This window comes from Schistocerca americana, chromosome 9 (genome assembly GCF_021461395.2).
Source record: "Schistocerca americana isolate TAMUIC-IGC-003095 chromosome 9, iqSchAmer2.1, whole genome shotgun sequence".
NCBI classification, from domain to species: domain Eukaryota; kingdom Metazoa; phylum Arthropoda; class Insecta; order Orthoptera; family Acrididae; genus Schistocerca; species Schistocerca americana.
In genome coordinates, this window is record NC_060127.1 from 178,902,132 (window position 1) to 178,928,958 (window position 26,827).

Genomic DNA, 26,827 nt, shown 5'->3' on the forward strand with positions numbered 1-26,827 from the left:
GAAGGGAATATTTAGGAACCTTTATCTTGTTTATGGTCTGATGCCTCATTTCTTCAAGAACTTAGTTTGATACTTTCATCAAAATGAAATGAAGAAAAGCAATAAGTAAAGTGTTACTGAATGTTTCAGGCACAAATCCTGAACATACATATAGTATGGACTGGTCACAAGAACACCCTTCTCAACAGGAAACAAGATGCATCTATGACTGTGGAACCTACAACTACAATCAAGAACAGTGGAGGTGAGCTAACAGGCATATTTCTCAAGAGATAACACACAACTCCAGTTAGGATTTCACCCAAATCAGAAAACATTTTTATGCTATTTCACAATATCATGCTGGACCAGAATCTTTGAACTGCTGTGCAAAGAATATTACATTTTGAAGTCACACAATGAAATAAGGATGACACAGTCAAAAGTACATCTTAAAATTCCAGGAAAACTTCAGTCATTCACTAAAATGCAATAATTAATATATTAACCATACAAAACCATTGTACTTTGTGAACATATCTATTATAAAATCTCCCATTTGCATTGTGTTTGTGCAAATGCTACAGTAACATGGTAATTAAGAATATCACAAACCATGTGTTCATCAAGTAGTCCGAAAGTTTAATCAAGCTTTTGAAATTGGTATGACCACTATAACCGCAAATTACTACAGGCAAATGCACCACACTAACAAAGTGCAATATACAATTGCCAGGACAGCTATGCAACACACAAGTTCCAATAGAGATCCTGCTAATTCTTTCAGAAGTTGTCTATTTTAGATCCTAATATCAATTTTTCTGAACTCTGGAAACAACAACTAGCATGACAATTTTATCTTGCCCTTCATCTGATTATGTGTCATAGTGCTTATGTTTCTAGTGCCTCCACTCCCCCATTCTATCCACAGAATTCTCTTGTTTTTGTCTTTCCTCTTTCATCTTAATGCTCATATGATTTGTAGCAATTTGACCTGTATGTGTCTTTAGCTCTCGACTGCAATTAGTCATTTAAGCCATCATAAATTTGATCATTATATGTACAACTTGTACATATACAGTAAATTAGTTACGAGGAAGTATCCCATAATTGTGGAAAACTAAATAACTTACAGAAATGTTTGATACAGCACTGAATGCAGTATGTCTTCAAGTTTTATTTACAAATGTTCATTGTGGTTAACTTTTGTAACCTGATAAATGTCCCATATGTACTCACTTTCCCGCCAAATCCTATGAAGCAAATCCTGATGTGTGGTGAGAACTTCTCATGTTATCCATTGTCGCAATTATCGATGTTCCCAGAAGTGGAGGCATGAAAATTCTGTCTTTAATATAGCCCCATGCACCAAGTGGGGTTAAATCAGGTTATCATGGTGGCCAGAATATTGTTCCACCAAGTCAAGTCCAGTCCAAGTCGGCTCATTACTATAGACACATGTCACAGCTTGGTGATGATAATGTGGGGGCACACTATCTTCCAGAAAATAAAATCCTGCTGTAATTGAGGCATTAGATAATGTTCAAGCATGTCCAGGTGTGATATTCTAGAAAAGTTTACTCAGAAAAAACCACAAATTATATTGCATCATACTGCACAAGGAAAAATTTACCTTAAGTGAGTCCTGTACATGTTCCATTACATTCTGCTCAGCCCATATCCGAACATTATGCTGCTTCCCTTTACTGCAGTAATGGAAGCTGGCATTGCCACTGAACACAATTTTTTAAGAAAATCATCTTCAGTGTGCATTTTGTTAAACATTTCTACACAAAACTCATCTTGTCTTTCTTTGTAGTTTGCCTTAAAGCTTGCAACATTTCCAGTTTGTAGGATCTGAATGACAAGAATTCCCATAATACCTACTGCATTGTAAAACTAGGCATATTCAATTCTAAACTGGCATGCCTCTTTGATTTCCCCAGGCATTTAATGTAAGACTGCCAAACTTATTCAGTTGTTGTCAGGGACTGCTGGCTGACCCTGACATGGTATCCTGTGTGATGTAAAACCAGTTTCAGTAAAACAGTTTTACCAGTTAATAACAGTTTGCCATTGAAGTTGTGACTCATCACTACATAGTCCTCATTGATTCTGAACTATAATAGCAGATTTGGTTTCATAAAACCATAAACAACACTATCTGTGCTCTACTCCATTATACAACTCTATGATGACTGTTTGAATAACTCATGCATGCACGCCACCTTGGAGGAACATCAGAAACTACCAGTGTTGGGTAGAAATAAAACTTGAATATATGCTGCATTCAGTGCTGTTTCAAACATTTCTGGAAGTTGTTGACACTTTTCATAATTAAAGGTTACTTTTGTATAACTAATTTATAATCACTCTGTACTTCACCAGGGCTTCAGACTACTTTCATTCATGGGCTCAAAAAGAATTAACATCCTACCCACACTTCTTCCCATCTATCCCAAAGTGGTATACCCGTGCCCATCAAATCCTAACCCCTTGCCACATGGGTCATACCCCTGTGGGAGTCCTGTCTGATGCACCCACACAGCACATCCAACTTGAGTCCCATCACAGGTGTATCCTATCCTGTCAGAAGCAGGGCCACATGTGAAAGCTGTCATATCAGCTACTTGTTCTGCTGTAACTTCACTATAGCAATATATGTGGGCACAACTATGAACAGGCAGACTACCTGTATGAATTACCATTGCCAAACTGTGACAGAGACCAGAGCTGACCAATCAGTGGTGAAAACACTGCCGTACACAACATGCTTGATTTCAGTGGCTATTTTCCAATCTTGCCATCTGGATCCTTATGGTCAACATCAGCTTTTCTAATGGGAATTGTCCTTCCAACACATCATTCAGTCCCTTAATCCTCCTGGGCCAGTTGCCTTTAGTCCCTACCCAATGCCCACCACTGTCTCTCCCCCAAGATCATAATCTCACTCATCTTGCACACAGCCTCTCTCATCCTCTGTTCTACCTCATCTCCTAAGCTCCTTTTCCAAGTTGTTATGTGCTGAACACAACTTTCCTTGCCTTGGACCAGACAAACTCATCGATTCCGCATTCGTATCCCATGCCCTTATTGACACTCCCATCAGTCGAGCATCTTCCCCTAATCCCTCTCTCTTCTCCTGGACCCCTTGCCCAATCAACCTGACACAAGGCTTCAGCCCTGTCAGTCTGCAGTGCTGGCACAATTAGTCAGGCAGGACAATGTTGACAAGCACATGCATGCTTGTGCATGTACTTACGTGTATGTGTATTCTGTTGGTTCTGTAGATGTTCTTTGTGAATGAATGTGTATACTACACTGATGCTGCAAAACATTTTGAACCCTGCCAGCAACAAGAATGAATACTGCCTGCTGGTGTTGGAGCTGCCTGATTCAGAAAGGAAAGAAGCCATGTACAAGAAAGCGAGAAAACATTGTTGTAAGATTGATATGGGCTGTAAAAGGGGAAATCCACTGATATAAGTGAATTTGGACATCATTAATACAAACAGAAATGTCTGTATGTAAGGTCAACTCACTCAAAACACTGGTAGCAGCTGTCCAGCAGGACCTAATAAATACGAGAATATAATTAGAACATAATCGAATGTGCAGCAGTGTGCATGTAGATACTTTAGGTTACATAGCACAGCAGTTTAATAAATTTTTAGTGTAATTTCCTTTGATAAACTAGATGGTTAGCTATATAATGAGTGACTTTACCGCTTTCTCTACATCATTCCCGTGTTTATCAACAATTTTTACAGTCTCTGCCACTCCTTTCTTCCTAGTTGTGACAATTTCTCTTCTTCACAATACTAGAGTAGCAATCTATCTTTTCTGTATTTGTTAATATTCCAACCTGTGTTTTCCATTGCTCTGTTAAAGTAACTGTTAGCTTTGTGAACATTCTATCATAACTTTGATGACAGAAAGTTAATTTAAGAGCAGCTAAAACACATGCCTGTCAGTGTAGGGATGAGTCTTGATTCCACAAACAACCCAAATGTTGCACCAGGATCACTCTTAAATTACACAAAAGAGAGAGCAACCAAATGATATGATGCTCTTATCCATGTGTAAAGTACATTGAGTGAAACTGACTCCTGCCAAAATTAGTATGCTGCAGTTATCACCAGCTGGTGAATCCTACCTGTTAAAGCTGTAGCAGTCGGTCATGGGGCAGAGCACTGATCTTTAATTAACTTTCTGTCATCTAAGTGATGATGGGATCTTCACAAACCTAACCATTAGTTTATTGAAACAATGGAAAATACAGGTTGGAATATTAACAATTACAGAAAAGATTGCTACTCTCTGTAAAGACAAATTGTTGAGTTGCAGATAGGTGCGACTAAAAGACTGCTACACATCAACAGTTCTTCAATGGCAGCAGGTTCATTGCCCAGTAGGCTGAAGGTCTCACAAAGGCCTTCACAGACAGGGATTACCCGGACGTAGACAGCAAACAGATTTCCTGTGCCATATCTCTACACACACCATATCTTTCCACCGCTCCCAAGAACCTGCTAAAAAGAAGTGCCCCTTCCATCACTCAGTATCATCCTGGACTAAAACAATTGAACCACATCCCTCTTCAAGGCTTTGATAATTGACCATTGTTCTCTGATATGAGGGACACCCTACCCGAGATCCTTCCCACCCCTCCTAAAGTAGTGTTCCGTCTATGCCACGCCCAATCCCAATCCCTTGCTGCAGTGATCATATCTCTGTGGAGGACCTACATGCCCAATCAACCCACCCTGCACATCGTATTCCAGTCTTGTCACAGGCTTATGCTGCCCCATCAGAGGCTGGAACTCCTGTGAAAGCATCCATGTTTTGTGCTCAGCTCTTTGTATTGGTATGACTACCAACCAGCTATCAACCTGGATGAATGGCCAAACTGTGACCAAGAGCAAAGTGGACCACCCTGCAGCACAACATGCAGCTGAACACAAAACGCTTAATTTCAGTGGCTGCTTCACAATCTGAGCCATGTGGATTCTTCTCTCTTCCACCAGCTTTTCTGAACTGTGCAGATGGGAATTATTTTCATGAAATCATCCCAGCCTCAACCTATTGTAACATACTGTCCCGCCCCCAGGGGCTCGGCATTCAGGTGCCGGGTACAGGCTTGGCAACCCCAGGGTTCCTGAGCTGGGGACTGGTAAGCGCCACCAGTCCCCTGTCACTGTAAGCTCTGGGTATACTTCAGCGACCACCGTGTGGCACGGCGGTGGAATGTTGTGTGTTTCAGAGGATGGGGATCTTGGCTTGACCGCCTGGATCACGAGGATGGAATAAGCCTCTATAAACAACCCTTCAATCTCGAGGTGTGCTGCCCGCTGATGAGATGAATGGCTGTTGAGGTGGAACAGTCATTAGCGGGCAACCTCTGGGGAACCTGCCGCACCTCAGTTGTATAAGGCTTACCTAGGCACGCGGGGCTCTGTCTAGGTGGACTTCTAGTTCCCTAGGTGCTCGTGGGACCGAGATGGATCCTTCGAAATCCTCTTTTCTTCCTCCCAGCGGAAAGGGTGGGCCGCTGGAAGGTTCTAACACCCAGTCTCTCAAGAGGGCTCATGCAGTCAGTCCCACTGACTTCGGCACTTCTTTGACAAGTCCAGTCTTAAGTAGCAGAATGCGTTCTGGTAACCCAAATGTGTTTCTCATTGTGAAACGGAAGGAGGGTGGTTTTGAGAAGGTTTCGCCCTTCTATATACAAAAGGGTTTGGAGGGAATCTGTGGCTCCTTAAAATCAGTGAAGCGCTTACGTAATGGGACCTTGCTAGTGAAAACTTCCACTTCCCAGCAAGCAACTAACCTCCAATCTGCTAAATGCCTTGGAGAGTATGCCATAGACACTGAACTGCACAGCACCTTGAACTACAGCAAAGGGTTGTGACATGCCGGGATCTAGTTGACATTCCCAAGGAAGGACTGCAACATGAGTGGGCTCCGGAAGGCATCGTTGATGTTCAACATATCACGAGGAGGGTTGATGCCAATCTTGTCAAATCCGACTCCTTTATTCTAACCTTCAGTAGCACGAAACTTCCTGAACATGTTAAAGCTGGCTTCCTTCGCCGTAGTGTGAGGCCTTATTTCCCGACCCCAATGCGCTGTTTCAAATGCCAGCGTTTTGGGCATACCACCTTAGGATGCAAAGGCGAAGTGACTTGTGGCAACTGTGGTAAGGCTGCTCATGAAGGAGTTGGTTGCTCCTCTCCAGCCAAATGTATCAATTGCTCTGGGAACCACCCAGTTTGGAATAGGGACTGCCGAATATTTTTAGAGGAACGCAAAGTCCAGGAAATAAAAACGACCAAGCGTATCCCCTGTGGTGAGGGCAAGAAGATCTATAAGTCAATACAACCTCCCACTTTTTCTACATCTTTTGCATCCCTGGTTAAGCCTACTCCAAAAGTCAATGCCTCAACACAGACAGAGGTGCTGAGTGTTGGCACTAATACCTGCAGCTGTCAGTGCACTTGCAACGCAGCCAGGCGTTTCAGAGCCAGTAGCCCCTACTTGAATGGCAGACAAAGGTACAGTGGCAAACTTGGGCCAGCCCCTGGCGACTCCAACAGCTGAGGATGTTCTGAAGCCCAGTACAGCCATTACCACTCCCACATCGGCTCCCCCAAACCCCACCAAACCGCAGAAAGCTCACCTACAGCAGCAACAGTGGGTCAAATCCCGTGGTAAACTGTCTGACCGTGCAGATGTTGTTTTACGTGAGGCTTAATCTGACTCTTCCCCAGAGTTGATGGAATACGATGTATGTGTGGGGCAATCATCTCGCCCCACGCCTGCCCCTCCACCTGCTGTGGTCTCCCCGCCCCGTCAGAGAGACAGGATGAAGGTGCTACCCCTATCATAGATGGCTCCCATACTTCAGTGGAACTTGCAAGGGTTCAGGACGCATGTGGAGGAACTTCGTCTACTATCTCAGGGTAGACCACTGTGTCTATGTCTCCAGGAGACTTATTTCCATCCCTCTTACTCCCCTGAGCTACGAGGCTATACACTCCACAAAAAGGACGACCTGCGTGGAGAGAGAGCTAGAGGAGGCGTAGGTATTTTCGCCAGGACGGACTACCACTCCTCGCCTTTCTCACTTATGATGACTTTACAGGCCGTCGCTGTGTCCATGCACGTGTGTCATCCATTGACTGTATGTTCGCTATACTTGCCCCCCCATGATGCACTTGAAGCGGCCCTCGCCGACCTTCTTACACAGCTCCCCCAGCCATTCATTATTTGTGGTGATTTTAATGCCCACAATGTGCTTTGGGGCTCTGCAATTACCTGTCCTAGGGGTAGAGCAATTGAGAGGCTTCTCCTGTCATCCTGTGCCTACTTGCTCAATGGAGGACAGAGCACTCATTTCTGCTCAGTGACTGGGTCGTTCTCTGCGATTGATCTCTTGCTTTGCTCTCCAGCTCTTGCTGCTAGTGCTCATTGGGAAGTGGTCGCTGACTTGCACGGCAATGATCATTTCCCAATCTGGATTCACCTGCCAGATCGCATGGGTCCCGAAAGGAGACCACCACGATGGGTGCTCCATGGAGCCGACTGGACATTTTATAGAGTTGGCCCAGTTCGAACACTGTGCGAATGTTGAGGCGTGGGTGGATCATATTACCAAAACGGTCCACCACGCCGCTGCAGCATCCATTCCACAGTCCACAGGCCACCGGAAAAGGCCACCTGTCCCTTGGTGGAGTGCCAAATGCCGCTCTGCAATCAGGACCAGGCGTGCGGCTCTGCGTCGGTTCTAGTGTCGGCCGACTGCTGATAATCTTGCAGCCTTTCGGGTGGCGAGGGCAAGATGTCGCTGCATTATTCATGAGAGCAAGAAGAGGTCATGGCAAAAGTTCCTGAACACCATTAATCGTTCCACCAAAAGTTCCATTGTCTGGGAGACCACCAGGAGAATTTCTGGCAGAGGAGGGAGGTGCCCCATAGCTGCTGTAATGAATAATGGCACTCTCCACATGGATCCGTGAGACATTGCCCAGACTATGACAGCGTATTTTGCCACACTTACTGCAACAACCAGTCAGGATCCACGTTTCCAGCGCCATAGAGCGGTTGCTGAGAGATGTAGTCTGGACTTCCAGTCCACCTCCCATGAAGTTTACAACTACCTATTTTCTATGTGGGAGCTGGATTCTGCATTGTCTGGAGATCGTGACACATCCCCTGGTCACGACAGGATCCATTACAGTATGCTATGGCACCTCACAATGCGCAACAAAGAAATCCTCCTCGCACTTCTTAATGCCATTTGGGCATCGGGTGACTTTCCTGCCACGTGGTGTGAGGCAGTTTTAATTCCTTTTTTAAAACCTGGGAAAGACCGCACGCACCCGAGTAGCTACCGTAGTGTTGCCCTCACTAGTTGCATGGGGAAGACCTTGGAGTGGATGGTCAACCGCCGCCTTGTCTGGATGTTAGAATCCTGGCAACTCCTTAGTCGCTTTCAGTGTGGGTTCAGGAGGTTTTGTTCCACCTTCAATAACCTTGCCCTCCTGGAGGCGGCTATACAACAAGCTTTCCTACACCATCATCACCTTCTAGGTGTATTTTTTGACATCGAGAAGGCCTACGATACCACTTGGAGGTGTCTCATCCTGGAGCAGCTTCACAAATGGGGTTTTCGTGGTTGTCTTCCTCTTTTTATTCAGTTTTTCCTCTCGCCACGATATTTTAGATACCGAATTGGTGACGTCCTGTCTGATCGCTTTGAGCAGGAGAACGGTGTCCCTCAGGGTAGCATTTTAAGTGTGACTCTCTTTGCCATCGCTATTAATAGCATTACGTCCATAGTGAAAATTCCTGTCCAGTGTTCCTTGTTTGTGGATGATTTCTCTTTGTTTTGCTCTTCTTCAAGCCTTGCAATGACAACGCATCAGTTGCAACTTACTATTAGACATTTGGATGACTGGGCGCAGAAGAGTGGTTTTAAGTTTTCCACCGAGAAGTTTGTATGTGTTCTTTTTCACCGTTCTCGTTTGATTTTAACTTTTCCTGAGTTGAGGATGAGGGACACTATTCTTACTTTTAAAGACACGGTGAGATTTCTGGGGCTCATTTTTGACTTGAAGCTTATGTGGTTACCTCATCTTAAAGACCTGAAACGGCGGTCGCTTCAGGCATTAAGTATTTTGAAATGTCTTAGCCACAGTACATGGGGAGCTGACAGGACTTGTCTGCTCCAGTTTTACAGGGCATTTGTGCAATCTTGGCTCGATTATGGGTGCACGGTGTATGGGTCTGCGAGGCCTTCTTACTTAAAGATGTTGGACATTGTGCACCATAAAGGGCTTCGGTTGGCCACTGGGGCATTCCGAACTAGCCCCATACCAAGCCTCTGTGCAGAGGATGGTGAACCGCTGCTTCATATGCGGCGGCGGCTACTTACAGTGCGCCAGGCGTATAAAACTTTGTCCACACCATACACACCTGCATACCATACCATTGCTCAGCCTCCTCTGGCATGGTTATTTCATAACTAGCAACGTGCGACGCAGCCCTATGGGATTCACGCACAGGATTGCCTCGCTGCGATGTCTATGGCTGGTCTTCGTGTTTTACATCACGGTTGGAGCAGATCTCCACCTTGGCTCCTCCAGAGACCCAAACTTATTTTAGATTTGACTAATTTTAAGAAAGATGGCACACCAGATTTTACATTCCAGTCTCTGTTTTTTAACATTTTAGATGTGCATCACGGTTTCACTGTCGTTTACACTGATGGCTCCAAACAGGAGAATTTCCTTGGCTGTTCTGTGGTGTTCCCTGATCATGTTACCCAGATTTACCTCCCTGCTGAATATACCGTTTTCGCAGCGGAGCTCCACGCGATCCTGAAGGCACTGGAGCAGATGACTCGTGTTCGGGGCGATCGATTTCTTCTCTGCTCCGATTCTCTTAGTGCTTTACAATCACTGCAGCACCTGTACCCAACTGAGGAGACGGTCCAGCTGATATACGACCAACTGTACTTGCTCCAACGGCGGGGTAAGGAGGTATCCTTCTCCTGGGTGCCTGGTTGTGTAGGAATATGGGGCAATGAACAGGTCGATCGGGCTGCCAAGGAGGCCTGCAGAGAGCAGGATGTGGTCCAGTGTCCTATCCCCTTGCAGTCTGTCATCTCTGCACTCCACAGGAAGTACATGGAGTTGTGGGAGGACGAATGGCTGACGGTGACTGCCAATAAACTGCGGTCGGTAAAGTCAACCACTCGGCCATGGCGTTCCTCCTGCCGGTTGCTCAGGTGGGAAGAGGTGGCCCTCACACGTCTTTGGATTGGGCACTGTCCTCTCACACATAGCTTTTTATTATGGCGGGAGGATCCTCCGTTTTGTGATGCTTGTGGTGTGCACATCTCTGTCCGGCACATTTTAACAGACTGCATTTTATATCGTGATGCAAGGGCAGAAGCACAAGTTGATTGGCATCTGCCTCATGTTTTAGCTAACGATGAGATGTGTGTGTCTAGGGTTTTTAAGTTTTATGATGTGTCTGCACTCTGGCCTAAACTTTTAGGCTGGAGGTTTTAGTGTATTGCAGAGTGGCTGACTCCTCCATTTTTTTCCTTGCGGTCAGCCAGCCACTTCCATCTGCTACATTGTTTTAGCTCCCTCTACCATTTTCTTTCTGTGTTGTCCATGTTTTACTGCTGACGCCCTGCTTCATCCCACGCTTCGGTGTGGGTGAGCACATATTTTTCAACGATTGTTCCCCATGTTTTATGTTCCGTTTTATATTACTGTTCTGAGTTTTTTTCTTGTCACCCGTCTCACTGTTACTAAACGGGTGCTGAAGACCTTGCTGTTGTGCGCCCAAAACCCCCTCTACTACTACTACTACTACTACTACTACTACTACATACCGTCCCCACACCCTCCACCCAACAATTTCCAATAGAAGAGGGAAAGGGGGGGGGGGGGGGGAGTAAAGAGCCTCAGAGTTTGTCAGCAGAATACAGGGCTGTGAAGTGCGGGAATGGGCAGAGGAACTATCCTTTTCATAATATTATTACATTCCATTCTGGATTTTCCATTGGGTTCTGGGAACATAGGATATATTGCAGGGAGAGTTCCCACCTGTGCAACTCAGAAAAGCTGGTGTTGTTGGGATGTATCCAGATGGCACAGGCTGTGAAGCAGTCACTGAAATGAAGAACTCTATTTTTGATAAAGGCCTTATTGGCAGAAAGTTCACTTCCTGACAGTCTTTTGTTGTGCCTATCTGTGACTCATCATCTCCTCTGTGTGATAAGTAGCAACTATCCTTCTCATACTGTTGCATCCCATTCTGGATTTTCTGTTGTTTAAATACTAGTGATTAAAGATTTCTGACATCATGAAACTTCTACATTTAGATCAACTATCAAAGCATGTGATGAACTGATTAGTGCTCTCAGATTCAGAGGAATAGGGTTCAAATCCCCATCCACCTATCCAGATTTATGTTTTATGTTGTTTTCTTAATTCATTTAAGATGACTACTGTGATGCTCCCTTTTTATTTTGTCTCCAGTCCAAGTCTGTACTTTATCTCTAATGAACTTCGGTTTCATTAAGTGCTAATCTTCCTTCCTTCAGGGTCACCAACACCATGCTTTAGTTTCAGAGTAAATATATAATGGAAGGAAAAGGCATAACTCACTGTACAGCTGAGATGCTGAGTTGTTGAGTCACATAAAGAAGTTGATAGTTTTATGATGAACTCTTCAGAGCCTAATAAACTGAACATAAACATTATGACAAATTGCCTAAGAGCATGTTGTACCATCTTTTCAGTGCAATACTGTGGCAATTATGTATGGTTTGCAGTCAGCCAAGTCCACAGTAGGTTTCTGGTGGTATTGGCACCTGATGTCTATCCACAGGTCATGTAATTTCTATACACTATGGACTGGTGGTTAGTGGGTTTGGAGCTTGTACCTAATAGCATCCCAGCTGTGATTCATTGTGTTCTGAGAGACAAATCTGGCGACAGGGCCTTCAAGGTGAGATTACTATCTTGCTCTACATAGCTTCACAAAGCAGCAACAAAGCTTCACAAAGAAGAATTGAAAGAAGTTGACATTACTAATAATATGCACTCACAGACTTCTGAAAATGTGTCTTACGATCAGAACTGTGTTTCCCATGCTGAAACTGTCAGCAGAGAATTGTTCGGTAGCTCAGGTGGTGTTGTCACCAAAGTTGAATTAAGTGCAAGCCTTGAGGAATATGCTTTGTACAAGAAAAAGCAATGCATGCTGTGACTGTCAAACCTAAGCTCCAAACCAGGTATGAACAAAGTGGATGATGATGTTGGAAAAAATCTACAAGACACTTGTAAATGTGGACGGTACTCTTGGTGCTTCCGCATCTTCCTCGAAGGGAAAAAAGAACGAAGTACGCGGAGTAGGTAAAACTGCTCAATTTGTTCTTTTAAACGGACCTACCTTGTTTTGTGGCGCGAGATTTAATTTTTCTCTGATGAAAACTTCATCTTCATCCAGTTTGGGTAATGGATGGATAACTGTTGCTTTCGTTGCCTGTAACAGTGCAGGGAGGGCTGGTTTGGAATCCTTTGAAACCCGTGAAATTTTGGCCTACCGTACTATACCTATATCAGAGATTATTATCTCTGGTGAGGGTTCCTACATTATGCCACATGGGAGTTTGTCTTTGACTTGTCGTAGACGTCTTAAGATAAACTCTGATTCTAATCTTCATTTATGGGTTAAGGCCAGTGGGTCACCTTCTTTGGAAGATTGTCGCATTGTGGGCGACTGTACAGTGTATAACCATTGAAGCAGTTCTCAACAAAAGGCCCTTTTAAGGGCCATAATACTACACATTGATCTTGCCAAAAGCCGAGAAGCGATTCTTCTTGGTGTTGTAGCTCTCTGGGGCACCCTGGGATGCTCTCTGGGCAACTCTCTGTGTGCTCAATAGATGGCTCCACAGTAGAGCGCGTGACCTTGAGCGTGCGAGAGAGAGCGCTGTGGAGTGTGTGTGTTTCAAGATATATTGTTGCTAGCATGCTGATTTAGGCACAGGGATGACTGTTGCTGCGAGAGAGGCACTCCCTGTTCCTGTTCCTTTAGCATTTAACAGTAGTTAAAGATGGGGAAGCTGCTGATTAAGTACAAGTAATTCTGTTGTAGGAGGAACTGGAAGTGAGGTTAGCGGAAGGAACATTTCCTGTTGCTTCTGAGGATAGCCTATCAGTGGACTGGCTGTGTGCTTACAAAGATGAACCCAACTATGGTAGCAGTAACAATGAAACAGGAGGAGCTGAATAAATCTGTGCAGTCACAGTATGCTATCCAACAAGTTGAGATGTCAAGCTTGAAGTACAATTGACATTGACACCAGAGGCTGTTACAACTACAGAACCTATGGTGACAAGCAGTGTATGTGTTTTGCCCAGAATGCATTTGTAGCTTTACCTGCTCCCACAGTGTCAAAGATTAACATCACAACTGTTTCACCACTGACTACAATTCTATGCCTTCCATCTGTGGTATCGGCATCAAATCTGATGCACCAGTGTACAAGCCAGCTGACTGGTTGTGTAAGTGTCCCATCAAATGGAATTATCATTTCTTACCTACCAAAGCCTGCTGCTGCGACAAGCTCAAGTGCTGTGCTGTGCCTCCCCTTCAGCAGCAGTACTCCTTCGTGAGCTCTGCCGATAGTTATACCAAAAAGCCAAATCGAAAGCAAACCAGTCTTAGAAACTTTTCAGGTATCTTTCAAGGTACGGTGGTGGAGGACAAAATTTTCAAGACTGTTCAAATGAGGCATCTCCTGCTGCAGTTAACCTAGAATAAAGTTACCAAACATCTAAAGCTATCATACAGAACAGCCCAAATCAGGACCAGTTATATTGTCAGTCAGCCACCTCCATCTTTTGTAGCTGCTATCTCAAACACTACAGGTGTTCTCAAAAAAAGAAAAACCCTGGTAGTGCTTGAGCTGCTGCCCAGTATGGTGTGGTTACTTCTTCACAAACTGGAAATGAAACTACTAGTACCTCCACTAACACCAAGGCATTTACCATCAACTCCATGCCCCCCCCCCCCCCCCCCCCGCCCCCCTCCCTCCGTACCCACAAACACCACCACCACCATGTTCTATCCTCTGGATATACTACTGTTGGTGGGGATATAGGCAGAGACTGCCCTACCAGTGTTGATGTGTACCAGCAGAACAGACTATCAGTGTATTTGGCTATCAATTACAGTGAACAACAATTTATGGTTAACTGTCTAAATCCAGTTACGCAACCAGTTACCAGAAGGGAGAGGATGCAAGATAATCCTAATTAGCTAATGGTAATGTAGCACCAGATGCTACATTACAGAGCTATAGTATCCAGCAATGGGGAAAATATGACATCATGTAGTTGGAGAATCTCAGATTTTGTTATGAAATGTGCACAACTTATTTGTTTTTATGAGGGGTGTGTTTTTTGTGATGGAGAAAAATTGCTATAGCCTACTGGCTTACTCCTGTGACCCACATATGAGAATGGGTTGAAAATTTTTTTACAATTGATTTAAGTGTAAAGTTCTTAAGCCTTGTGAAGGAGTGAATATACACATTTGTATTGTTAACTCAGGGAAATAGCATTGTACTTTGTGTTTGGCTTCCATTTCTGTATTTCACTGTCGTTCTCTGGTTGTCTATGATATCATTTTGTCTCACTTGCCAAATGGCTTTTAATGGCTAACTCTACATCTACATAGATACTCTGCAAGCCACCTTTCCTGTTCCACTCACAAATAGAGTGAGGGAAAAACCACTGTCCTTACGCCTCCATATGAGCTCTTAATTTCTTGTATCTTCATGGTCCTTATGCACAAAATATGTTGGCAGCAGTAGAATCATTTGTCATTTAGCTTCAAATGTTGGTTCTCCAAATTCTCTTAAAATTGTTTCTTGAAAAGAATGTCGCCTTCCCTCTGGGGGATCCTCAGTTGAGTTCCCAAAGCAACTCCATAGCACTTACATGTTGTTCATGCCTACCTGCAACAAATCTAGCAGCCTGTCTATGGATATCTTTCTTCGATCCAACCTGGTACAGATCCCAAACACTTGAGCAGTTCTCAAGAATAGGTTGCACCAGTGTCCCATGTGCAAGCTCATGTACAGGTACCATCACTTCCTAAAATTCTCCCAATAAAATGAAGTCACCCATTCGCCTCCACTACAACAGTTCTCACATTAATGCTTTGCGACTTTATACCCGTAAATTTAAATGATGTGACTCTCAAGCAGGACACTACTGATGCTGTATCCAAAAACAAGTTTGTTCTTCCTACTCATCTGCATCAACTTATATTTTTCCACATTTAGAGCTAGCTGCCATTCATCACACCAACTGGAAATTTTGTTGTCTTTTCTTATTGTCTTGTATCTTCCTTCAGTCTCTCAACTTTGACATGCTTCTGGAGACCATAGCAGCATCAGCAAAGAACTACAGAATGCTGCCCAGTCTGTCTACCAAATCATTTATGTACACAGAGAATAACTGGTCCTATCACACTTCCCTGGGGGCACTCCTGACAATACCCTTGTCTCTGAACACTCACCGTCAAGAACAACATATTGGGTTCTATTATTTAAGAAGTGTTTCAGCCACTCGCATATCTGTGAACTTATTTCATATGCTTGTACCTTCACTAACAACCTGAAATGAGGCACCACATCAAATGCTTCTGAGAAATCTAGAAATATAGAACCTGCCTTTTGCCCTTCATCCATTGTTTGCAGTATATCATGTGAGAACAGGGCAAGCTGAGTTTTGTACGAGTGATGCTTTCTAAAACCTTGCTGATTCATGGACATAAGCTTCTGTCTCAAGAAAGTTTATTATCATGGAGCTGAGAATTTGTTCAAGGACTCTGCTGTAAACTGAAGTTAGCAATATTAGTCTGTAATTTTGCAGGTCCATTCTTTTACCCTTCTGATATACTGGAGTCACCTGCACTTTTTCCCAGTCACTTGGGACTTTGCACTGGGTGCCAGATTCAAGATAAATGCAGGCTAGGTAAGGGGTACTGCCATAGAGTACTCTTTGTAAAATCAAACTGGGATCTGGTGATTTATTTGCTTTCAAATCTCTCAGTTGTTTCTCTACACCAGGGGTGATTTTTACCATGTTGTCCATAAAGGAGTTCCTCCGGTGGTTAAATGACAGATGTTTGAATGATTATCCTGTGTGAATAATTTCTTGAACATGAAATTTAAAATTTTTGATTTCGTTTTGCTATGTTCAGCTGCCACACCAAATTGGTCAGCAAGGGGCTAAATGGAAGGCTTAGATCTGCTTTGCAATTCTATGTAAGAGCTTTAATGATGCTAAGATGGTAAATAAATTTTTATAATTTTTATAGTTAAACTGTTTTGTGTGTTTCATATTTGCATGCTGTGCTGCCAGCTAAAATAAAATTTTGATTGTAATTTAATTTTCTTTCTGAAATTGTAGCTGTTCACAGAAATTGATCTGTTTTAGCATTATATACTATTTTTATTTACCTCTCTGATCATTAATTCTTTTGCTAGGTTTATTGTAATATTTCCATTATACAGGGTGTTTCAAAAATGACCGGTATATTTGAAACGGCAATAAAAACTAAACGAGCAGCGATAGAAATACAGCGTTTGTTGCAATGTGCTTGGGACAACAGTATATTTTCAGGCAGACAAACTTTCGAAATTACAGTAGTTACAATTTTCAACAACAGATGGCGCTGCAAGTGATGTGAAAGATATAGAAGACAACGCAGTCTGTGGGTGCGCCATTCTGTACGTTGTCTTTCTGCTGTAAGCGTGTGCTGTTCACAATGTGCAAGTGTGCTGTAGACAACATGGTTTATTCCTTAGAACAGAGGATTTTTCTGGTGTTGGAATTCCACCGCCTAGAACACAGTGTTGTTGCAACAAGACGAAGTTTTCAACGGAGGTTTAATGTAACCAAAGGACCGAAAAGCGATACAATAAAGGATCTGTTTGAAAAATTTCAACGGACTGGGAATGTGACGGATGAATGTGCTGGAAAGGTAGGGTGACCGCGTACGGCAACCACAGAGGGCAACGCGCAGCTAGTGCAGCAGGTGATCCAACAGCGGCCTCGGGTTTCTGTTCGCCGTGTTGCAGCTGCGGTCCAAATGACGCCAACGTCCACGTATCGTCTCATGCGCCAGTGTTTACACCTCTATCCATACAAAATTCAAACGCGGCAACCCCTCAGCGCCGCTACCATTGCTGCACGAGAGACATTCGCTAACGATATAGTGCACAGGATTGATGACAGCTATATGCATGTGGGCAGCATTTGGTTTACTGACGAAGCTTATTTTTACCTGGACGGCTTCATCAATAAACAGAACTGGCGCATATGGGGAACCGAAAAGCCCTATGTTGCAGTCCCATCGTCCCTGCATCCTCAAAAAGTACTGGTCTGGGCCGCCATTTCTTCCAAAGGAATCATTGGCCCATTTTTCAGATCCGAAACGATTACTGCATCTCGCTTATTGGACATTCTTCGTGAATTTGTGGCGGTACAAACTGCCTTAGACGACACTGCGAACACCTCGTGGTTTACGCAAGATGGTGCCCGGCCACATCGCACGGCCGACGTCTTTAATTTCCTGAATGAATATTTCGATGATCGTGTGATTGCTTTGGGCTATCCGAAACATACAGGAGGCGGCGTGGATTGGCCTCCCTATTCGCCAGACATGAACCCCTGTGACTTCTTTCTGTGGGGACACTTGAAAGACCAGGTGTACCGCCAGAATCCAGAAACAATTGAACAGCTGAAGCAGTACATCTCATCTGCATGTGAAGCCATTCCGCCAGACACGTTGTCAAAGGTTTCGGGTAATTTCATTCAGAGACTACGCCATATTATTGCTACGCATGGTGGATATGTGGAAAATATCGTACTATAGCGTTTCCCAGACCGCAGCGCCATCTGTTGTTGAAAATTGTAACTACTGTAATTTCGAAAGTTTGTCTGCCTGAAAATGTACTGTTGTCCCAAGAATATTGCAACAAACGGTGTATTTCTATTGCTGCTCATTTAGTTTTTATTGCCGTTTCAAATATACCGGTCATTTTTGAAACACCCTGTATTTGCTGTCTGTTTTCATGATGGTGGCCTTGTGACACAGACAGTTATTCTAGTTGAAGATATTGTCCCCAGTGGAGAACACATTAACCATGAATGGATGCAGACAGTCCACAATAATGTTCACGTAGTCCACAGTGTTCGTGATACTTTCAGTTGCCATCGTAGGTCCCATGTAAGTCGAGGACAGTCTATCATATAGTGTAACACTGCCCCACTGGTCTGCATTCATGATGTGGTGGATGTTTTGTGCAGCCATTCACCTGGATGACAGCATATCCTGATACGACCATCAACCTGGTATAACAAGGAAAGTGGTTCATCAAGACAGATGAGATTTTCATTGATCCGTGACCAATAGTCCAATCTTGATAATAAAATGCCCACTGCAATCTTAATTGACAATAACCTGGGATCAATATTGTCTGGTTGTCTGTTGCAGAACCCCATGTTCAGTAATGTTTGCTGAACAGAGCACTCCAAAATGCTTTTGGTGCAACAGCATTGTAGTCAGCCATCAGATCTGGCACAAATCACACCTATCCTGCTTTACAGAGCAGGCAAGTCTCTGACTTCCACATTCTGTTCTGAGGTGCAGACACCTGACACCTTATGAATTACGCAAGCTTACACTAACCTTCACACTCTCTCCATAAATGGTTACAACAGTAGCATGCAATCAGCCAACCAGCTTTGTCATTTTTTCAGGCACCATGCTGTAACAATATGCCCTTTGTCAAATTCACTTATGCTAGCAGATTTCCCCACTTGTGACTTGCATTGTTGCTAAATTGAAAATCACTCGTGGAAAGGTGTAGTGATTGTGGAAGTTGCAGAAAACATTTATATGTGTAATTCTTACAACTGGCACAGGCAATATAAGGTAAATCATATTTCAAAAAGACATCTGGCAGTAGCAACCCATGTTGGTTTCATTTGACTGCAGTCTGAAGATGGCTTTTTATGCAGTCTGATTCATTTATTTATTCACACATGATCTTCCATAAATACCATCATTAAAGAGACCTTTTGGTGATATGGAACAAGCCAAGTCGTATGAAATATGATTTGCACACTTGCAATGCAAGAAACAAAAATAAAAATTAATTTTATTGGTGGAATGATGCACTTTGGTGCAAACTTACTCAAGTTTCAATCTAACATGAAGCAAGAAATTGGGAGTACCTACCAACTCAAAAGAAAATCATGAACATACCACACTAGCCACCCTTTCTACAAATTGTATGATTATTTAGGTTCATAGCAAGTAGAAATGTTACTTATAAACTTGCTTGATAAGTGGTAGATACTGTAAACAGTACTTTCTTTTTACCAATGGAGACATTTGAAAAGTGCCAATACCATCAAGTAAAAAATGAAACTACCATTAGAAAGTATTTCACATAACAGAGGTAGCAGCTACTTTTTCAGAGTACTGACTTTCCATCTAATTTACTAAACTATGTTTGGCTGTTATTAACACAAATGATATTAAGCACAGAACAACAGTTTTTTTATTAATATAGCAAACAAATTAAGCATCTGTACTTTGCTTAGTTTTTGTTGAAATACATCACGATTCTTTCAACATCCCTGATGGTTCTCCTTCTATCATGATCCATAAAACTAAATTCCATCCAAATAGGCCATGAAGGCCCAACAGTGCCGACCAGTTGCCGTGTCATCCTCAGCTGACAGGCATCACTGGATGCGGATATGGAGGGGCGCAGCACACTTCTCTCCCAGCAGTATGTCAGTTTATGAAACCGGAGCCACTAGTGCTCAATCAAGTAGCTCTTCAGTTTGCCTCACAAGGACTGAATGCACCACACTTGCCAACAGTGCTCGGCAGACCAGATGGTCACCCATCCGAGTGCTAGCTCAGCCCAGCAGCACTTAACTTCGACGATCTGACGGGAACCGGTGTTACCGCTGCAGCGAGGCTGTTCGTATGATCCATGGAAAATGAATAAGTGAAATAGCAAGCAGAAATGGTCACTGCATGCGCTTTCCCTGCTTCTGTGATGTACACTCTGAGACAAAAAAAAAAAAAAAAAAACAAAAAAAAAAAAAAAAAAAACAAAAAAAAAAAAAATGGAAGCTCATTGGTTGGAGTTGAATTGTCTCCAGTGATGAATCTCACTTTGAACTGAGCATAATGACCAGTGAAGACATGTCTGGAGATTACCTGGACAGCAGTGGGATACCAGCCTGACTTTAATCTTCCATATGGTCTGACAACCAGGAATGATGGCCTGTGGTGCCATTTCTTTTCATAGAAGGACCCCTTTAGTTGTCATTCATGGTGCCCTTACTGCACAGAGGTACATCGATGATGTTCTATGCCCCATTTTATTGCCCATCGTGGCTGGCCATCCTGGGATTACACTTCAGCGAGATAATGCCCGTGTGCATGTGGTGACGGTTTCTACTACTTGACTTTCTTGCGAAGCCCTACCTTGGCCAGCAAGGTCACCAGATCTCTCACAAGGCACTCCAACCAGCTTGGGATTTTGACAATCTAACATGCCGATTGGATAGAATCTGGCACCACATCCCTCAGGAGGACATCAAACAGCTCTGTCAATCAGTGCCAGCCGGAAGAACTATGCGCGTAAGGGCCAGAGGTGGACCAACATGTTATTGTCTTGCTCAATTTTTGAAGCTCTTTTGCTTGAATAAATCATCCGTTTTTCTTGCTTGTCTTTACACATACATCACATTACATCTACCAATTTCCATCCCATTCAGATAATTCCCATTGTAGTGTGTCTTTTTTTCTGAGTTTATATCAACCACTAATTCCTGTAAGTTCTACTCACATCAGTAACCATGAGAATTACTTCTAGATTTCTTTATATCACAAAGAGAGATCAATAAAGAAACTCTTAGACTTTTTGTCCACCAATGTGATGCAATACTGATACATGTTCCTCGTGACACAGTGCTACAAATATCACAGTTTTTGTTGTAACAGAGGGTCAGCATAGACTGCATTGCTGTGGCTGAGTGTGTAACTACTTTCGGTTTCATTTATAAATAATTTAGAACTAAAGGAGACTACTCTCTGAGTATCAGAAGTGTTGAATCAATAACAGGCACATGACAAAAAGAAAACTTGCTTGCATTCAGATGAAATCCTTTGTCATGCTAGAGTACTGTTGCACAGAAAATTCAGTTCCTGGGTGTGGATATAAATTTTTAGAGTAAATATTTGGTGCAGACAGAATCAGGTCTGGGTCATATCATGTCACAGCCAATATTTGGGGATACAAAGAGTGCTGTGTGGCAGAAGGCAGATTGCCACTTATAATACATTGCTACAATGAGTTGAGCCATTATGCCAAAGCACAAGCAACACAGTGTGGCAGCACCTAATGTATCATTTGGCGAGCCATGCACTACAGAGCCATAACATGTAACCACAATGCTCATCTGCTCCTTGATGCCCTAGCATGGACGGAAGGTGTGAATGCAATGGGAATGGGCAATAATTGAGGTACCACCGTGGGGACAAGTTCACTGATACCTCTGGATAATGGGGGCAAATGATCACATCACCAGCCATGATGATGTTATCTCCAGCTTAATTACAACTGTTTCTGAAGCTTTAGTCTCAGTGTCTGGTCATCCTGTCTGTATCCATGATTCCAACAGAATGACAGTCTTGCTGATTGCAGAGTAACCTGAACGGCAAATTGGTGATGTGCTGCCTACAGCTGAAAGGAGACTTGCCTCCAACACCACATCCAGTCAGCTGTAGTTGTACTTAGCTGCTGCGAACTGCCATTGCCATTTGATCACCATTCTGACTGAAGAAAATGTATGTGAGTCTGAGCCTGTTGAAGGGCCATAGCAAGTAAATGCTAACTTCCACTGACAACCTGGTAGGCATGAGATCTGAGTACTGGCTCCCTGGCTGCAGTACTATCTCTCAGGCTAAAGTTGTTGCCAGTCTGGGTCCTGGGCTTCTGTCTCAGTGACAACTGCCACCCATGATATGCTGTCAACACTTACTTAAGTGCATGCCCCTCTTTGACTCTTTGAGAGCACTAGGGCAAGCTATACTATAGCTCAATTCTTTTATCTTGGCGGTTCGCGCGTGCCTGCCCAGACGCCGGAGATTGCTGCATTGCCAGTTGTACGCGCCAAGAGAAGCAGCGCCATAGTATAGTTCATAAACTTACGTTTAGGGGGGAGCGTGCAGTTTATGAAGTAAAGCCACCACGGCCGCATTAACCCTTTCGCTGCTACAGAGACGTGCTCCCCACATTCCGCGATGTGCGCCATTTTGTCATCATTGCACTGCTCACCTGTGCAGACACATGGTGTTTAGACTGCTTTGACACACTTTATCATTCAATATCACAAAAACTATTTGGCCCAAAAGTTTGATTTTTACACATCTTCTTGACTGATACCTTCCCCCCCTAAATGACTTAATTTTGTTTCGAAGTTCAACGCAGTTATTGTGCAGCATTAGATGTAGTAAACCATTGCACGAAATTTTGAAGAGTTTGCAGAGGTAAAAGTCCATAGCATATACTTTCCGTATGGTCGACTTTAGTTGCCACTAGAAATTTCAAAAAATTACATTCAAACGAATAAAATTCATGAAGTAAGGCACTTCGATTTTGTTTTTAAATAAAGAAAATATTAAGTGTTGAACAAGGCCTGAACTCAGAACCTTTTGCTTAGCAGCCATACACTTTAACCATTACGCTAACGGAGCTCGTCATTCAATACATCTCCCGGAGGACTTTAAAATATCACGCAAAATACCGACAAACACTGTTGGTATGACTATGAATTAATCACGTTTTGTCGAAGTACAATAGGAAATAAACAATTACCGCTGTTCTTTATTGCAAAAAAGGGGTTAGTGAGAATGATACAAACACCTTTCCTTGCTATCGCCTGAATTAGGAGGCTTATTGCTTGTTTTGTTTAATTAATTAATAGAATATGTGTTGGTCAGACAGAAAACTCCAGGACTGCATTTTAACCGGTGAACTAGGGTGAAGTGAGGCTGTTGGGTGGGATGGGTAGAGGGGAAGAGAGGTAGGATGCAGGAAGAGAGGTTGAGAATGGGTAGCTAGCCCTGAGGGAGGCAGCAGGTTTACTGGCTGTGAATGATGAATGCTGAAGGAAGGGGCGATATGTGCAGCAGCTACTTATCTGATTAACAGATGTTGGAGCCAGTGGGGAGCAGTGCACTATGAAGGTGATGTAGTGCCATGAAGGGAATCAAAAGATGTAGGGAGGCAAACTGTTAATGGAGTGTGTGGGGACAGTAGGTTAATGGAGACTGAGGTCAGGATGGTTTTGGGAGTGAAGCATATGTTGCAGGCATAACTCCCATCTGCATAGTTCACCAAATCTGGTGGTGGGGATATGATCCTTGTGGAAAACCCAATGTGCCCACCCAGCACTTCCTATTCCAGTCCTATCACAGACTTATCCTACAGGTCTATCAGATGCAAGACCACCTGTGAAAGCAGCCATGTCATGTATCAGCTCTGCAGATATCATTGCACAGCCTTTTGTGTCATTGACAACCAACCAGCTGTCCACCAGAATGCAGGGCCACTTCCAAACTGTGACCAAGAATGAAGTAGTGAACATGCAGTTGAGGGCAGCATGCTTGATTTCAATGGCTGCTTCACAACCTGGACCATCTGGATCCTTCCCTGCACCTGTTTTGTTTATAAACTACACAGATGGGAATTAGCCTTGTAACACATCCTTCACTCCTGTAACCCTTATGGCCTCAGTCTCCAGTACCCCACAGTCCCTACACTATACACCCGATGGCTTCCACTTCCTCTGTCCCTTCACTGCTCCACACCTCCACATCACCTTCATCATGCACTGAATCCCACCAGCTCTGGTCCCTGTGCATCACGAGTCTAGTCCATGCACTGCCACCCCTCTCTCCTACTCAGTTAACCTACCTGCTGCCCTCTGAGACACTAGCTACCCATCACCAGTGCCACTTCATGCCTCCCACCACAATCTCACTCTACCTGCTCCACCTGGCATAACCCCATCCTATCTTAGTCCATCTGCCGAAATGCAATCCTGACGTTTTCTTTCCATTCAACTCTCTCTCTCTCTCTCTCTCTCTCTCTCTCTCTCTGTGTGTGTGTGTGTGTGTGTGTGTGTGTGTGTGTGTGTGTGTGTGTGTGTGTGTGTGTGTGTGTATATATATATATATATATATATATATATATATTTATTTGTATTAGAGTCCAAGTCCTGAATGCATATCAATATTGGTGTTGATTTCATTGGCGCCAAATAGCCCCCCCCCCCTCCTGCGTGTAAAGAGTACTCCTGAGACACTGGGGGGGGGGGGGGGGGTGACTATGGCACCGGCAGGGTTGGTCCGGTCCGCGGGAGCTGAACCACGGTCAGCTCGACAGCATCATCGGGGAGCTGTGTGGGTAGATGTCATGATGGAGGTTTGGCCACCGAACCTGGAAGTCGTTGAAGTGAGCCGGGTGTCATACTGGGCGTGCTGGTCATGCGGCGACAGGTAGGCCGGCAGTTTGCAGGTGGAACGGAGCGACAATGATGATGTCTCCAGTGAGCGTGGTGAACACAGGAACCTTGTCCAGGTCGACGTCGGGCGGGAGGGGAACACATTTCACCAGGTGGCAGGGAATGGCGGAGGTTGTGTCATGAGCACTGGATGAAGAGAAACACACAATGAATAGTGTATAATCACGCAGTATTATTGAGATGTAATGGATTATGTCCAGGGGGACAGGCACAAACACCTCGAGCAAGGGTACATTCAAGATGGGGGGCGTGAGAAACCTCGACAGGGTGAGGCAGGCGACAGTGGAGAGGTCGAGGGGACTGGTGAAGGGCCCGGCGGCGAGGGCATGATCATAGGTAAGCTCGACGTGGGGGGGCATGTAGTCACTCGATGGAGTGCATGAGACCGGAGTAGAGGGCGAGGTCAGAGGAGAGCTTGACAATTGGAGCTGGAAGTCACTCGATCGAGTGCGTAAGTACGACGTGGAGGGAGTGGTCGGAGCATCGTGGCATCGTGAACCATGACAGTGAGTGGCGTGGTCGTGGCCTGAGGGGGGGGGGGGGGGTAGAATAAGGCTTGACATGAGCAGGCTTAAGTCTGTTGAGAGAGACTGTAACCGGCTGAATATTTCATCTGGATGTCATAGGTGTTGGCTGAGCACCGGAGAACTCGGTACGGGCCGATATGTGGAGGTTGGAGGGGAGCACGGGCAGTGTCATCTCGGAGCATGACATACTCGCAATTGCCCAGAGATTTTGGGATGTGAATCTTAGGGCGAGAATGGCTGGCGAGCAGAGGGATATGGAGGTTGATGAAGTGGCATCTGACGTGGTCCACGAAGGAAGGTAAGTCAGACTGGGGGAGAGAAGCGGAAGGGCTCACAAGTTCGCCAGGGAGAACAATGTTCTGACCGTATGCGAACTCGGCTATTGTGCCTTTGAGGTCTTCCTTATAGATCACATGAATGCCGAGTAGCACAAGGGGAAGGGCCTCCGTCCATAGAGAGTCGTGGCATCGAAGAGCCGCCTTGAAAGTGCAGTGCCAACGCTCGACTAGCCCGTTACGCACGAACACCAGGGTGGGCTAAATTATGCAATGCGTTGAAGACAGCTCGACGGAGCGTGATTGGGATGAGGGGGCGTAATGTGCCCGTACTGTCGTCGCACCAGATCTCACCAGAAATGCGAGGGAAGTTGGTGCAGATGAAGTGTAGTGAAGAAGTAGAGTCTGAAATCAGGTTTTGTGTTTCCTCGTCGGCGGGTTGGAGGTTAGGCAGTTCAGAGAGGTCTAACAGCAAATGGACGGTGTCGACTCGTGAAAGGAAATCAGCAACTATATTGTTAACACCCTTTATGTGTCTGACATCGCTGGTAAACTGAGATATGAAGTCTATATATCTGAAGTGGCGAGGAGGCGGGTCAGCTGGCGGGTTTGTAATGGACGCAGCCAGAGGTTTTTGGTCCATTAAAACATAGAAAGGACATCCCTCAATGTCAGTCTTAAAATGCTTGATCACTTCGTAGACCGTGAGCACCTCCCTGTCAAATGCGGAATGTTTCCAATGTGCATTGGTGAGCTTGCGCGAGAAGAACTGCAGAGGCGAAGTTTGGCCATCGACTGTCTGGCTAAGGACAGCGCCAATGGCAGTATCGCTCACGTCTGTGGTGATGAAAAGCTGCGCATTGGGATGAGGATGCGCGATGGTGCAGGCCTTGGCAAGAAGATTTTTGAGGGCAGTGAAAGAGTCAGTTGTAGCAGGTGTCCATGGAATGGGCCAAGATCCACAAGTGTAGGTGCCTGCCAAGGTGCCCGTCAGTGGAGCCTGAATCTCCGCAGCCCAAGGTAGATGTCGGTGATAATAATTAACCATCGCCAGAAAGTGCCGGACCTCTTTGAATGACGAAGGTCTGGGTATATTTAGTATTGTTTGTACTTTCTCATGAGGCGGTGAAATGCTGTCGGCAGAGACCTGAAAACCAAGAAAAGTGACAGCGGGTTGATGTAGCTTCAATTTGTCCTGGTTGGTCTCGATGCCTGCTGCCGCGAGAGTGTTCATAACAGTTTGCATATGTCGAAGTTGTCCTCGATGGAGGAGCTGAACATAAGAATGTCATCAAGATATGCAAAGCAGAATTTTAGGTCGAAT

The 26,827-nt window shown here is 44.4% G+C and overlaps 1 protein-coding gene across 1 annotated transcript in view; it reads left to right on the forward strand.

Moving 5' to 3' along the window:
• The window catches only part of LOC124551324, a 198,114-nt gene that overhangs the window by 16,033 nt on the left and 155,254 nt on the right, over positions 1–26,827 (forward strand). Inside the window, exon 2 of the mRNA XM_047126335.1 lies at positions 130–244. Coding sequence (XP_046982291.1) covers positions 130–244 — 115 coding nt within the window. The remainder of the gene's footprint in view (positions 1–129; positions 245–26,827) is intronic.